General features: G+C 44.6%; 1 protein-coding gene across 2 annotated transcripts in view; it reads right to left on the bottom strand.

The window, feature by feature from the left end:
• arhgap36 (Rho GTPase activating protein 36) overlaps positions 1–12,636 on the bottom strand; it is a 70,887-nt gene that overhangs the window by 43,862 nt on the left and 14,389 nt on the right. For both annotated transcript variants that reach the window (XM_056300142.1, XM_056300141.1), the window contains exon 2: positions 7,771–7,927. In XM_056300142.1, the coding sequence (XP_056156117.1) occupies positions 7,771–7,906 (136 nt within the window). In that variant the 5' untranslated portion in view covers positions 7,907–7,927. The remainder of the gene's footprint in view (positions 1–7,770; positions 7,928–12,636) is intronic.

Genomic DNA, 12,636 nt, shown 5'->3' with positions numbered 1-12,636 from the left:
TTATCGCAGGTGGAGAAATCCCTTGATCCACTGCAATTTGCATGCAGGCCTGATAGGGGTGTACAAGATGCCACGATAACACTTTAAAATTTTAAGTTTTCATCTTGAGGGGACAAATGCTCATGCCAGGCTTGTTGTTTATAGATTTCTCCTCAGCCTTTAACACGATCCAGCCACATCTGTTAGCAGATAAGCTAATTCATCTCTTCAAACTAGATCTTAATCTAGTTGGCTAAATACTGGACTTCTTGACTGATAGGTCCCAGTGGGTGAGGGTTAATGACTCCTTTTCCAATCAGCTGTACTCTTCAACCGGTTCCCCTCAGGGCTGTTGTGTCATCCCGTTACTCTACATCTTGTACACTAATGACTGTCGCAGAAACCATACCAATAGACACATATTCAAATTTGTGGATGATTCAGTGATTGTAAGTCTTCTTGAAGGGGAGGAGGAACAACACGGACCTGTGGGCGATGATTTTGGATCTTGGTGTGATGAGTCCTTTCTCCACTTAAATGTGTCTAAAACTAAAGACATGATGATCAGCTTTAAAAGACTCCTCCTAGTCCTGTACCAACCAGCATTAAAGGTGCTGACATTGAGCATTGAGCTTGTGGACAGCTACAAAGAAGGTCCAACAAAGACTACTCCTCCCATATGATGACTCTCTTTTATAGACGTTTTATTGAAACAGTGTTAATGTGCTATATTCTTGCTTGGTTTGGTAACTTGACCAGTCAATAAAAAAATGGCTTGATAGACTCATCAAATGGGTTAGTAAGATCTCAGGGAGAAGTGAAGCACAGCCTACTGACCTTTATAATAGGAAGGTGTTCAGAAAGGCTACTTCCCTTCTGGAGTGCCAAGGTCACCCCCTTTGGCCAGAGTTTGAGCTGTTACCCTCAGGTCATCGGTTGAAGATGCCCTGTATTAGGACTGAGAGATACAAGGCTTCCTTTGTCTCCACTGCCACCCAATTGTTAAATAGTAGATAGCATTCATCTGTTGTCTGCAGATCGCTTATTTCCTTGGCCTGTATATTTGAACTCCTTTGGTTCTCCTTGCCCACTATGTCCTGTTGTCAGCTCTGCCTTGGTGTTTGTATGTTTGGTTTTTGTGAGAGTTTTATTATACTAGCTGCAAACTAATTTCCCTGTAAGGGACAATAAAGACACTGAGTGTTAGTGTCATACTCTACCTATTGAGCCACAAAAGGGATTAGAAAGCCGAAATCAGACAATATTAAACTGAACCATGTTTTGAACACTGTATGTTAACTTGGCCTTCGATACCAAAGAGTTTGGGAGGTCAAACGTGCAAGGGTTGGGGGTAAATGTCCCAGGAGAGGGAACAGTTTATGGAATTGAACAGCAGGTCAGTGAAAAGATCACGAGCACACTGTCAGATAAGCCTGTCCCACGTAGGTTCACCCACCCACCCCCCCACCCCCACATACACACACAGTCAAATGATTGGAAACGCTCCCTCTCACAGAAACACACACACACTCACACACATGCAAATGTAGGGTTATGAATATAACCACTGTTCCCTGAAGGAGAGGAATGAGGTACAACACATACTGTATGGGATATAATGCCCTCTTGAGTCTGGCTGAAGACACCTCTATTCACACCTGAAAGGCAAATGATGCATGGTGACACATGGCGGCCTGGCCCCACCCCTAGGCTATATAGCATCGTCACCAGTAGCATCCTTCAGTTTGTCACACCACTCTTTACTGAGCTCTCCCAGCGAAGCAGCGTGAATGAGTGTTGTACCTCGTTTCTCTCCTTCAGAGAACAGTGGTTACATTCATAACCCTACGTTCCCTTTCAGTCCACTCACTCGGTACAGCACATATTGTATGAGACATATATTAACGACCCGCAGAGCAGGAACGAATCAACCCACTGGGTTCAAAGTAAAGCAGACCCAGCAGCAAGCACAGAGTGAGCCACTGAAGAGGCCACTACATCTTTATGATAAAACCACACAAAAGTATGTGGAGAAGCTCAGCTAGCTGTAAATATTATGAAGTTGTGGTAGTTGCATGCCACTGATTTTTGCCGCTGTCTTTACAGTCCTTTGAAGCAGTCTGCAGTCCTGAGCTGTCAGGTTGCCAAACCACACTGTGATACAGCCTGTCAACACTCTCAATGGTACTACCATAAAAGTTCATAAGAATGTGAGTTCCTCTGATCTTTCTAAAGTCAAAAACAAATTCTTTTGTCTTATTGACATTTAGAGAGACGTTGTTATCATGGCACCATATGGTTAAATCTTCCACTTCCCTCCTATAGGCCTTCTCATCACTGTTGCTTATTAGTCCAATCACTGTGGTGTCATCTGCGAATTTGATGATGCTGTTGTTTTCATATTTGGCAACACAGTTGTGTGTAAACAGACTGTACAATAGGAGACTGAGACAACAGCCCTGAGGGACACCAGTCCTAAGAACTAATGTAGATGAGTATGTTTTACCTATTCTCACAGTGTGGGGCCTGCCTGTCAGGAAATCAAATAACCAATTACAGATAGAGGTCCCCAGACCAAGACATCTGAGTTTCAACACCAGTTTGGACAGTACAATTGTACCCTTGACCCATTACAACTGTAATGGGTCAAGGGTAATGGGAATGTTACATTTTATATATAACAAATCTTTTCAGGCACTTCATAATAACAGAGGCCAAAGCAACAGTTTGGTAATCACTAAGACAAGAGACGGGTATTTTTTTTAGGTACAGGCACAATGGTGGTTTTCTTCTTATTGGGAAGCCCTTTCAGTGTTATCTGGTATGTCTGGTGGGCTAAGGATTAAGTTTTCTTCTTGGAACTGCAGAGGACTACAAAACTGAAAAAGGTCAAACAAGAAATGAATAAGTTAAAATCTATGCATTCTGATGTCATATTCCTTCAGGAAACTCATCTGTTGTGTGGCCAGGAGGTGAAAATTAGGAGGAAATGGCAGGGCAGTATATACTCAGCACCCTTTACTTCTCAGGCAAGAGGTGTTCTGACTTTAATACACAAATCAATACTATTTCACGTGACAAGGGTAATTAAAGATAGGGTTGGAAGGTATATACATTTACAGGGCACACTTATTACTGAAAAACTAAACCTGATAAAAAAAATTCTATCCAGAGAAGTCTATTATCCCATCGACCGCTGGGCTCAATGAATGGACCCAGCAATCAGAATAAAACCCCTAAAAAAAATAATTTTGTGTCCTCTATTGTTCAGTTTAACACAACTTATCACAGAAGGATATCAGGATATAAAGTAAACAAAGACAAATCTTCTATAATGTTACTTAAATCAGAGGAAAGAAACAACACTGGAAACTTTTCCCAATTGAAGATGTTAGACTGTTTTACATCTCTCTCTCTCTCTTGCTCTTTCTCTCTCTCTCATCATCATCATCATCAGCCACTTCTCTGGAATCGGGTTGCGGGGGCAGCAAGCTAAGTAGGGCACTCCAGAGGTCTCTCTCCCAAGCAACACCCTCCAGCTCCTCCTTGGGGATCCCAAGGTGTTCCTAGGCCAGACTGGACATGTAGTCCCTCCAGCGAGTTCTGGGTCTATCCCGGGGTCTCCTCCCAGTTGGATGTGCTCGGAAAACCTCCAAAGGAAGGCACCCAGGAGGCATCCTAATCAGATGCCCAAACCACCTTAACTGACTCCTTTTGATGTGAAGGAGCAGTGGCTTTAATCCGAGCTCCCTCCGGATGTCCGAGCTCCTCACCCTAGACACCCTACAGAGAAAATTCATTTCAGTCGCTTGTATCCACGATCTCACCCTTTCAGTCCCTACCCAAAGCGCATGGCCATCGGTGAGGGTTGGAAGGAAGATTGACTGGTAAGTTGTGGGCTTTGCTTTGAAATGGAAATGGGAAAAAATGGAGCCGCCACCCTGTGGACCCACCACCTGCGGGAATGAGCATTGGGGTAGGGTGCAATGCAGGCTGGGCGGCAGGCAAAGGCAGGGACCGGGGCGTGCCAACTTCCGGCATTGCAGGCTGGTCCTCGGGACATGGTATGTCACCTCTCTGACAGGGAAGGAGCCTGAGCTGGTGCGGGAAATGGAGCGGTACCAACTAGATATAGTTGGGCTCACCTCCACACATAGCACAGGCTCTAGTACCAAATTCCTGGAGAGGGGCTGGACTCTTTACTGCTTTACATACTTGGGTATAAAGACAGTGCCATATATTAGGGACATTGTTGGGGTTAATCATACCCCCGTGGTAGACTCAATTATCTCCCCCATAGACAGATGGTATTACTTACCTATGTCGCTTATAGGAAGACTTAATATTCTTAAGTCCAACATCCTGCCCAAACTCCTGTATTTGTTTCAGAACATCCTCCTACTAATCTATTCTCAAACTTAAATAAAGTTTTTGTAAGATATCTGTGACATTATAGACGTCTTGGGCTTTGTTTGTCATGCTGTCACCTATCTTATGATAGAGGAGGTCTTAAGTGCTCCAATCCATCCACTGTGGTACGATTGGGCAGCCCAACTGAGGACAATGATCTTTTCTTTTTCAGACAAATCCCCTCCACCTTGGATGAATATTGAAAATTGCTCAGTCACACTGCCTCTTCCTCAGTATTTATACTCAGTAAAAGCCAAAATCATGAAAAAAGAAGATTACAGTGTGGTATCAGGTTAAGAAATATTTAGGTGAAACTCTCTCTCCACACTTCAGCCCAATATAGGGTAACCACTCGTTCCCACCAGGCAGAGCAGATTCAGGTTTTACGACGTGGAATGATAAAGGTCTAAAGACAACAGGGGCTCTCATGATAACGGATAATGGGACCTTAATGTCGTTTCAGGAGCTGGTTGGCAGGCATGATATCTCACGCAAACACTTTTTCAAATACCTACAGGGGGAAAAACTTTATTAGAGTCTCAAAGTCAGTGCTTGTTGACGCTCCGTTGTCTATTTTGTAAACAGAAAGGTAAAACGACTGCTTTGGAAAGGGTATCATCTATCTCAAAACTATATAATCTTGTAGTTGAGGGGTCCTCCAAGTCTTTTTTACTAAAACCTAATGCCTGGAGAGAAGACTTACGAGAGGATTTTCCTTCGGAGAACTGGGAAGCAGCATGTGCTGAAGCACAAATACAAACTGTCAATACTCAGCTTGGAATTCTGCAAAATGACTGGCTGATGAGGACATATGTAACACCAGAAAAGCTAAATAAATATAACAGTGCTATCCCAGACTTGTGTATCAGGTGTGGACAAGAGAAAGGGGCCTATTTCCACTGTGTTTGGGAATGTGATAAAGCTAAACAGTTTTGGAGGGAGATTAAACAAACTCTGGAGAGGATATTGGCCATACACCTAACACTTCATCCTACATTTTTCATTTTACATTTATACCCTGGTAAACATCATACACCGAGGAAAGATACTGCTGCCTTGGGTCTTTGTTTACTGCTTGCGAAAAGAGTTGTCTCGCTCTCTTGGAAGAAGACGAGTAAACCGAAAATAATTGGATTACAGATTTGTTCACAACCTTACCTCTGGAGGAGATTACCGACATTATTAAAGGTAGACAGACAGTCGCCCTTTGAAAACATCTGGGGTGCTTTTATACAGTTTATGGAACATGTGGATCTAAGTAATATGGTGAATGTGGTGGATGAGGTATAAATGACAGTGAACTAATTCATTTTAATACTTGACTGCTGTGTTCCATGTAAACTGTGTGTTTGAGCTCGACAATGATGCACAAATAATGAAGGGGAGACATGAACATGACAGTGGGGGAACCCTTGTGAAAAGCAGAGAAATTCATTTGATTTTTATTTATTTAGATTTTTATTTTGTTCATTATCATCTTCTGTTTTTCATTTTACACTTTTTCTTTGCATTCTGTTATTATCTTCCAAATGTCTGACATGTAAAGGAAGGCCTAATTTCAATGCTGAACAATAATTTACTTGTTAGTTGTTGGAAAAATTAATCAAGATATTGCTGGAAAGGCGTCCGCATAGTGTAGCGGTCTATTACGTTGCCTACCAACACAGGGATCACCAGTTCGAATCCCCGTGTTACCTCCTGCTTGGTCGGGCGTCCCTACAGACACAACTGACCGTGTCTACGGGTGGGAAGCTGGATGTGGGTATGTGCCCTGGTTGCTGCACTAGCGCCTCCCCTGGTTGGTCAGGGCGCCCGTTCGGGGGGGAAGGGGAACTGGGGGAAATAGCGTGATCCTCCCACATGCTACGTCCCCCTGGCGAAACTCCTCACTGTCAGGTGAAAAGAAGCGGCTGGCGACTCCACATGTATCGAAGGAGGCATGTGGTAGTCCGCAGCCCTCCCCGGAGCGGCAGAGGGGGTGGAGAAGTGACCGGGACAGCTTGGAAGAGTGGGGTAATTGGCCGGATACAATTGGGGAGAAAAAGTAGGGGGGAAAAAAAAGGATATTTCTGGAAAGCAAAACAAGAAATACACACAGACAGACACACACCACACGCAACCATCAGCGGTGTTTGTTTCTCAGCGTTGTCTTGATGAACCTTGACCTCCTCCATCCAGAGCCAGCCTTCCGCTCAAACTTTGAGATCTCTGAGGTGGTTTTAGGGATTCAAAGTTTATTGGTGGAAAATTCTCTCTTTATTGAATGGATTTAGTAGTTCAAAGATAGACTGGGTAAAAAAAAAAAAGTATATTTCACACCATCAGACAACGGGCTTGCAGAAGAAGAAGTGTAAGTCAGTAGAAAGAATAGAAATAGTCGAGAAAGCAAACTCCAGCTGGCGTGAGATTGAGACGGGATTTGTTATTCACGACATGTTATTGAGACTTTAGCAAAACTCCACATAGCTTGCAACGGCGGTGTTTAGCTGGAGGTTAAAGGCTGAGTAGTTTTCTGGCTTGAACACCAGAGAAAAGACCTCGTTGAGCTCTTCTGCTTGTCGTCTATGGATAGCCTGCATAAAATCTCTAAATCTATCACCCTGGATATCAAAAGTGAGAAGCAGCTCCCCGAATGCCTTACAAGCCTTATAAACAACACTGAAAACCCTCACAATGGAAATAAACATTCAACCTCGAATTAAACAAATTTTCTATACTTAGCAACAGTACTTCTACACTCTGGCAGGTGCTCAGTTATTATAAGTGACTCTTAAGGTCATATTGTTATTATTGACAGGGTGGCCTTAGCTGGAAATCAAGTCCTCTTCCCACTTGTATTCATTTGACTCTGCTAAACAATGATCCGACCTAATTTCTCTCAAATGCTGCAGGAATTTTAAGACACCATTTTGCAGTTTTGCCCTTATTTGTTAGCAAAGTGAAGACAGCCAAGAAAGATGGGAAAGAGAGAGAGAGAAAGAGATGGGAATGTCCCCGGGGAGGGTTTAAATCAGAGGATGTTGGACTTGGGCCTCAGCTAGCACGGAGCACGCTAACGGTTTGAACCACCCGGGCGCTTCCTGTGAAGGAATGTTATTATGTAACAGGTGGAGACGAGTGAATCATCATTACCATCACAGTCTGACCCGATCTCACATCTCGACGACCCCATTCACCGAGACCGTTTTTCAGTTCCCAGTCTCCTCTTTGCTGTCAGGATGCCAGAGCCAGACAAATTCAGCTATCACCGGCATAGCATGAGGGATGCGCCTTTAACCTGTCTCCACCCGCATCCAGGTTGTGAACCTATCGTGTTGTGTTGTGTTGTGTTGTGTTGTGTTGTGTTGTGTTGTAAAGGCATCGGGTTGGTCATACTCTTACCTCTGGGGATGTTTATCTTAAAGTCCAGATCCCTCTCCTCCAGATGGTACAAGGCCACCTCCTGCAGCCTGGCTCGCTCCAGCTCTGATAGACTCTGGATGGGCACCGGCTGCAGACGCACGCTCTGACCCAACATGGTCGCCCACGTGTGGTCACCCTGCACGAGAAAGAAAAAGAGAAAGAGAAAGAGAGAAAGGCAAAGACACAAAGAGAAGGTTTATTGGTTTTCTGTTTCCTCCTTTGGCTTTTCGGCCTCCCACTCTCGCTCACTCTCTCTCGCTTGCTCACTTGCTCTTTCTCTCGCACTCTCTCTTACTCATGCTCGCTCTTTCTCACTCGCTCACTCACTCTTTCTCTCGCCCCGTCTTGCTCTCTCTCACTCGCTCACTCAGTCTCTCTGTTTCTCACTCACTCTCTATCTCTGCTTCTCAGCATTTCACCGAACCGTTGTGCTGTAAACTCTATCCAAAAGTCTGAGCTTTGTCTGGTTGTGCTCGTTTTCATGTTTTCAAAGGTGAAGTTTGTCATTTTTATTGAACTTGCTGACAGCCGTGGTGAGGGCGGTGGTCGTACTGGGATTTGATCACTTCAAATCCAAGAGACCCATTCAAAATGAATCAGAATTGCCTGCGCTGTTGTGTGTGGACTTTTCCCAATGCTGAACACATAAAACAAAGCTGAACCTACATTTTGGGTATTCATGTCGCACTATCTATTGTCAAAGGTCCTCTACGATGATATGCTACGGGACATATCATGTGCTACCTGACAGTAACCTTTAAAACAAGCTATGATGACAGCATTCAAGATGTTCTTGGATTAGCTGTTGTCTTGAATATGGCAGCAGAAGTATAAAAAAATAATTATGTGTAAATCTATGGGACTGCAGCGTTAACTTTTGTTTTGCAGGAAATGTGGTGTTTTGGTCAGACCCGCATGTTTACACACACACACACACACACACACACACACACACACACACACACACACACACACACACACACAACTACATCTTTTACTCAAATACAGGCTCTTACATGCATGTTCACATGTACAAGTCTACACATGCACAGTACAAACACAACCGAACTTGCATACACACACAAACACACACATTCACACACCCACACGCACTAAAAAAAGGATGTGAAACAGACGAATATGGGCTCACACGCTCACACTCCCATGCATTTCTTTGCAGGGATGTAGGCGCTTGCAAAAGCCATTCATCCCTGTCAGAAATGGGGCCACGCAAACACAAACACAAAGACGTGAAGGGAAAGTCTCTTTTGTTAGCTGGTTTTAAGAAAAGCCCTGTAGCGTAGCTAAGTGCAACATCTAAATCTGTATTGGCCCACTGGGGTTACGTAAAGTGTGTGTGTGTCTGCTCAGGAGGAGAAAACAGCATAGAAATTCAGCTGAAAACAGAAAAAGGGAAGCACTGTGAGTGGATCTCTCTGGGCCTTGTGGCGGACGCGGGACCTTTTCAGGCTAGCCATCCATGTTAGCTCACCTTTCATCTAGGCCTATGTGTGTGTGTGTGTGTGTGTGTGTGTATGTGTGTTATGTAAATTCATAGGTATTTAACCGCACGGAGAGGGGTAAATCTGTCAGTAGTCAACGTTGTGAGTGTCCACTTGTGTAACATTGCATCATGGTGATTATACCTAGCTTTTAGACATCGACCATGGATTTTATTTTATTTTGTTTTTATGGAATTTCCCCCCCTTTTCTCCCCAATTGTACTTGGCCAATTACCCCACTCTTCCGAGCCGTCCCGGTCGCTGCTCCACCCCCTCTGCCGATCCGGGGAGGGCTGCAGACTACCACATGCCTCCTCCGATACATGTGGAATCGCCAGCCGCTTCTTTTCACCTGACAGTGAGGAGTTTCACCTGGGGGGTAGCGCGTGGGAGGATCACGATATCCCCCCCCCGAACAGGCACCCTAACCAACCAGAGGAAGCGCTAGTGCAGCGAGCAGGACAAATACCCACATCCGGCTTCCCACCCGCAGACACGCCCGACCAAGCTGGAGGTAACACGGGGATTCGAACTGGCGATCCCCATGTTGGTAGGCAACTGAATAGACCGCCACGCTACCGGGACGCCTGTCAACCATGTATTTTTTTTAATGATATAATTTATGATATCTCAAGGAAACACTCGCTTCGCCCACATTGTGTCCTCTATGACGACAATCAGCAAACACCTCAGAGATCGTAAAACAATCAGGATGTCCAACTGAATAACTTTATGTGTGGACCCACAAGGTGCCAAGTAGAAACACAATCAAAGACCTTTGACTATTCCAGATAGCAACACCAGTTCTCGGATCAAAATCCACGTAGACTGCATCGCTTTGTGTGAACTTGTTGATGTACAACAGGTGTCTGGGTTATGAGTTGCGCTTTGAAATGAGTGTTAATATGACACAAAATACACAGCTTCACAGATCGCTACCGCCTCCAATCTTGTATTTTCGACTCAGGTAAAATTTTCTTTTTTTTTTTGGTGGCGCACAATAAAAAAAAAAACGTAAGAGCTCAATCCCCCCGATTCAATTCATTTTGTCTTTATTGTCACTACTCAAGTGCATGTGCACAAACAACGAAATGCAGACTATCAACAGCGCCACCTTCAGTCTGCATTGGTTCCATTTAATACAATCTCACCCGCCGGCATATCCAGTGAGGAATATCCTCGTTATCATCATTCCTGAATCCTCATCCATACAGGGATGAGTTAGAGTTTCACTACGTCATTCTTTCAGCTGCAGGGTTATGCGGTTAGCCTACTTGGCAAACCTCGTGCCCCCGACCTGCATGCGTTTGACAGCAGTTGCTGGTTGAAAGCCAGGTGCAAGTAAGTCCATTATAAAAACAGAGGCATCGGGAGAACAGCAGATGAAGCGAATGACGGATGACAGGAGGGAGAGAAGGGTGACAAGTGGAGTGATAGAAGAATGAAAGGGGAAGACGGGAAAACGAGAGTGGGGGAGCGAGGGAAATAATCGGCTGCAGAGAAAGGGGGGATTAAGTGTGTGAATGATGGGGAGAGAGACGGAGAGAGAGAGGAAGGCATGAAAATGAAGGTTTGTCAGGGGATATCAGCTGCATGGGCGCACAAGCATGAGAAAGACAGACAGAAAGAAAGAATCACAGTGTATTATCGAGAGAGAGAGAGAGAGAGAGAGAGAGAGAGAGAGAGAGAGAGAGAGAGAGAGAGAGAGAGAGAGAGAAGAAACGAGAGAGAGAAATGAGAGAGAGAAAGAAACGAGAGAGAGAAATGAGAGAGAGAAAGAAACAAAAAAGAAAGAGAGAAAGAAAGAAACGAGAGAGCGAGAGAAAGAAAGAAACAAAAAAGAGAGGAGCTGACAAAAACGAGAGGCGCGTATAGGGAGACGGAGTGAAAGAATGAAGTCCTGCTCCTTGATGGAGGGATGCAGTGGCCGCGGGTCAACGAAAAACAGACAAACATTCCACGTATTTCAAACCAGGACATCCATTTTCACGACCTGTTCACCCTGTCACACAAGAATCCTCACGCATGTTGTTCATGAATTTCGGTACAAACACACACACACACATATATATATATACATATACGTGTGTGTGTGTGTGTGTGTGTATGTATATAAATATGTGTGTGTGTGTGTATATAAATGTGTGTGTGTGTGTGTTTGTACCAGGTCCCCATTAGGATAGAAAAACCTGAAACCAGCTAACATGTGGGGACATTTTATGGGTCCCCATGAGGAAAAGCGTTTATTTTATGTTTAGGACTCAGTTTTAGGGTTAAGGTTAGGGTTAGGATCAGGTTAAGGTTAGGGTTAGGGTTAAGGTTAGGGTTCAGGTTAGGTTAGGGTTCAGGTTAGGTATGTAGTTATGATGGTTAAGTTTAGGGTTAAGGGCTAGGCAAAGAAAGTAGTAGATGAGGGGTCCACACAAGTATAGGGTGACATGGTGTGTGTGTGTGTGCAAAATAAATTAAACTGAATCAAGCTTTTCTGTAGTAAAACTGAATCAAAATTTCCTAAATTGGGGGTGTCCGGGTAGCGTAGTGGTCTATTCCGTTGCCCACCAACACGGGGATCGCCGGCTCGAATCCCCGTGCCGGCTTGGTCGTGCGTCTCTACAGACACAATTGGCCGTGTCTGTGGGTAGGAAGCCGGATGTGGGTATGCGTCCTGGTCGCTGCACTAGCGCCTCCTCTGGTTGGTCAGGGTGCCCGTTTGGGGGGACTGGGGGAAATAGCGTGATCCTCCCACGCGCTAGGTCCCCCTGGCGAAACTCCTCACTGTCAGGTGAAAAGAAGCAGCTGGCGACTCCAGATGTATCGGAGGAGGCATGTGGTAGTCTGCAGCCCTCCCCGGATCGGCAGAGGGGGTGGAGTAGCGACTGAGACGGCGCGGAGGAGTGGGTAATTGGCTGGATATAATTGGGGAAAAAAAGGGGGGAAAATTCCCCCCCACCAAAAAAAATTTGCCTAAAGTGTGCAAAAAAACAAAACACCATCATAGGTGTACATGTGGTACACTGAACACTGACCGTGTTATCTAGTTTGATAATAGCATCCTCGATGTAAGACAGACAGGCCAGTAACATGCAACCCTTCAACGTAAAGCCACCACAAGAATTCTCTCTTTCAGCCTCAGTTTAAGATCCTACTTCATAGTGATTAAAAATAAAGAGCAATCAACAACATAAATGTAAAATGCAGTCAGAAGGTTGGAATACTGAAAAAACCTGACAGTAAGTATGGCCGACACATTACAGAATACCCATGCTAATACCGGCGTTTGTAGGGCCTCTTATTTAAGAATTCAAGTGTTGTCTGTTAAATTAGTTCACACGTGTCATTAGAT

This window comes from Lampris incognitus, chromosome 20 (genome assembly GCF_029633865.1).
Source record: "Lampris incognitus isolate fLamInc1 chromosome 20, fLamInc1.hap2, whole genome shotgun sequence".
Lineage (NCBI taxonomy): Eukaryota > Metazoa > Chordata > Actinopteri > Lampriformes > Lampridae > Lampris > Lampris incognitus.
The sequence above is the reverse complement of the archived record's forward strand: the minus strand, read 5'-3'. Positions and strand labels throughout refer to the sequence as shown.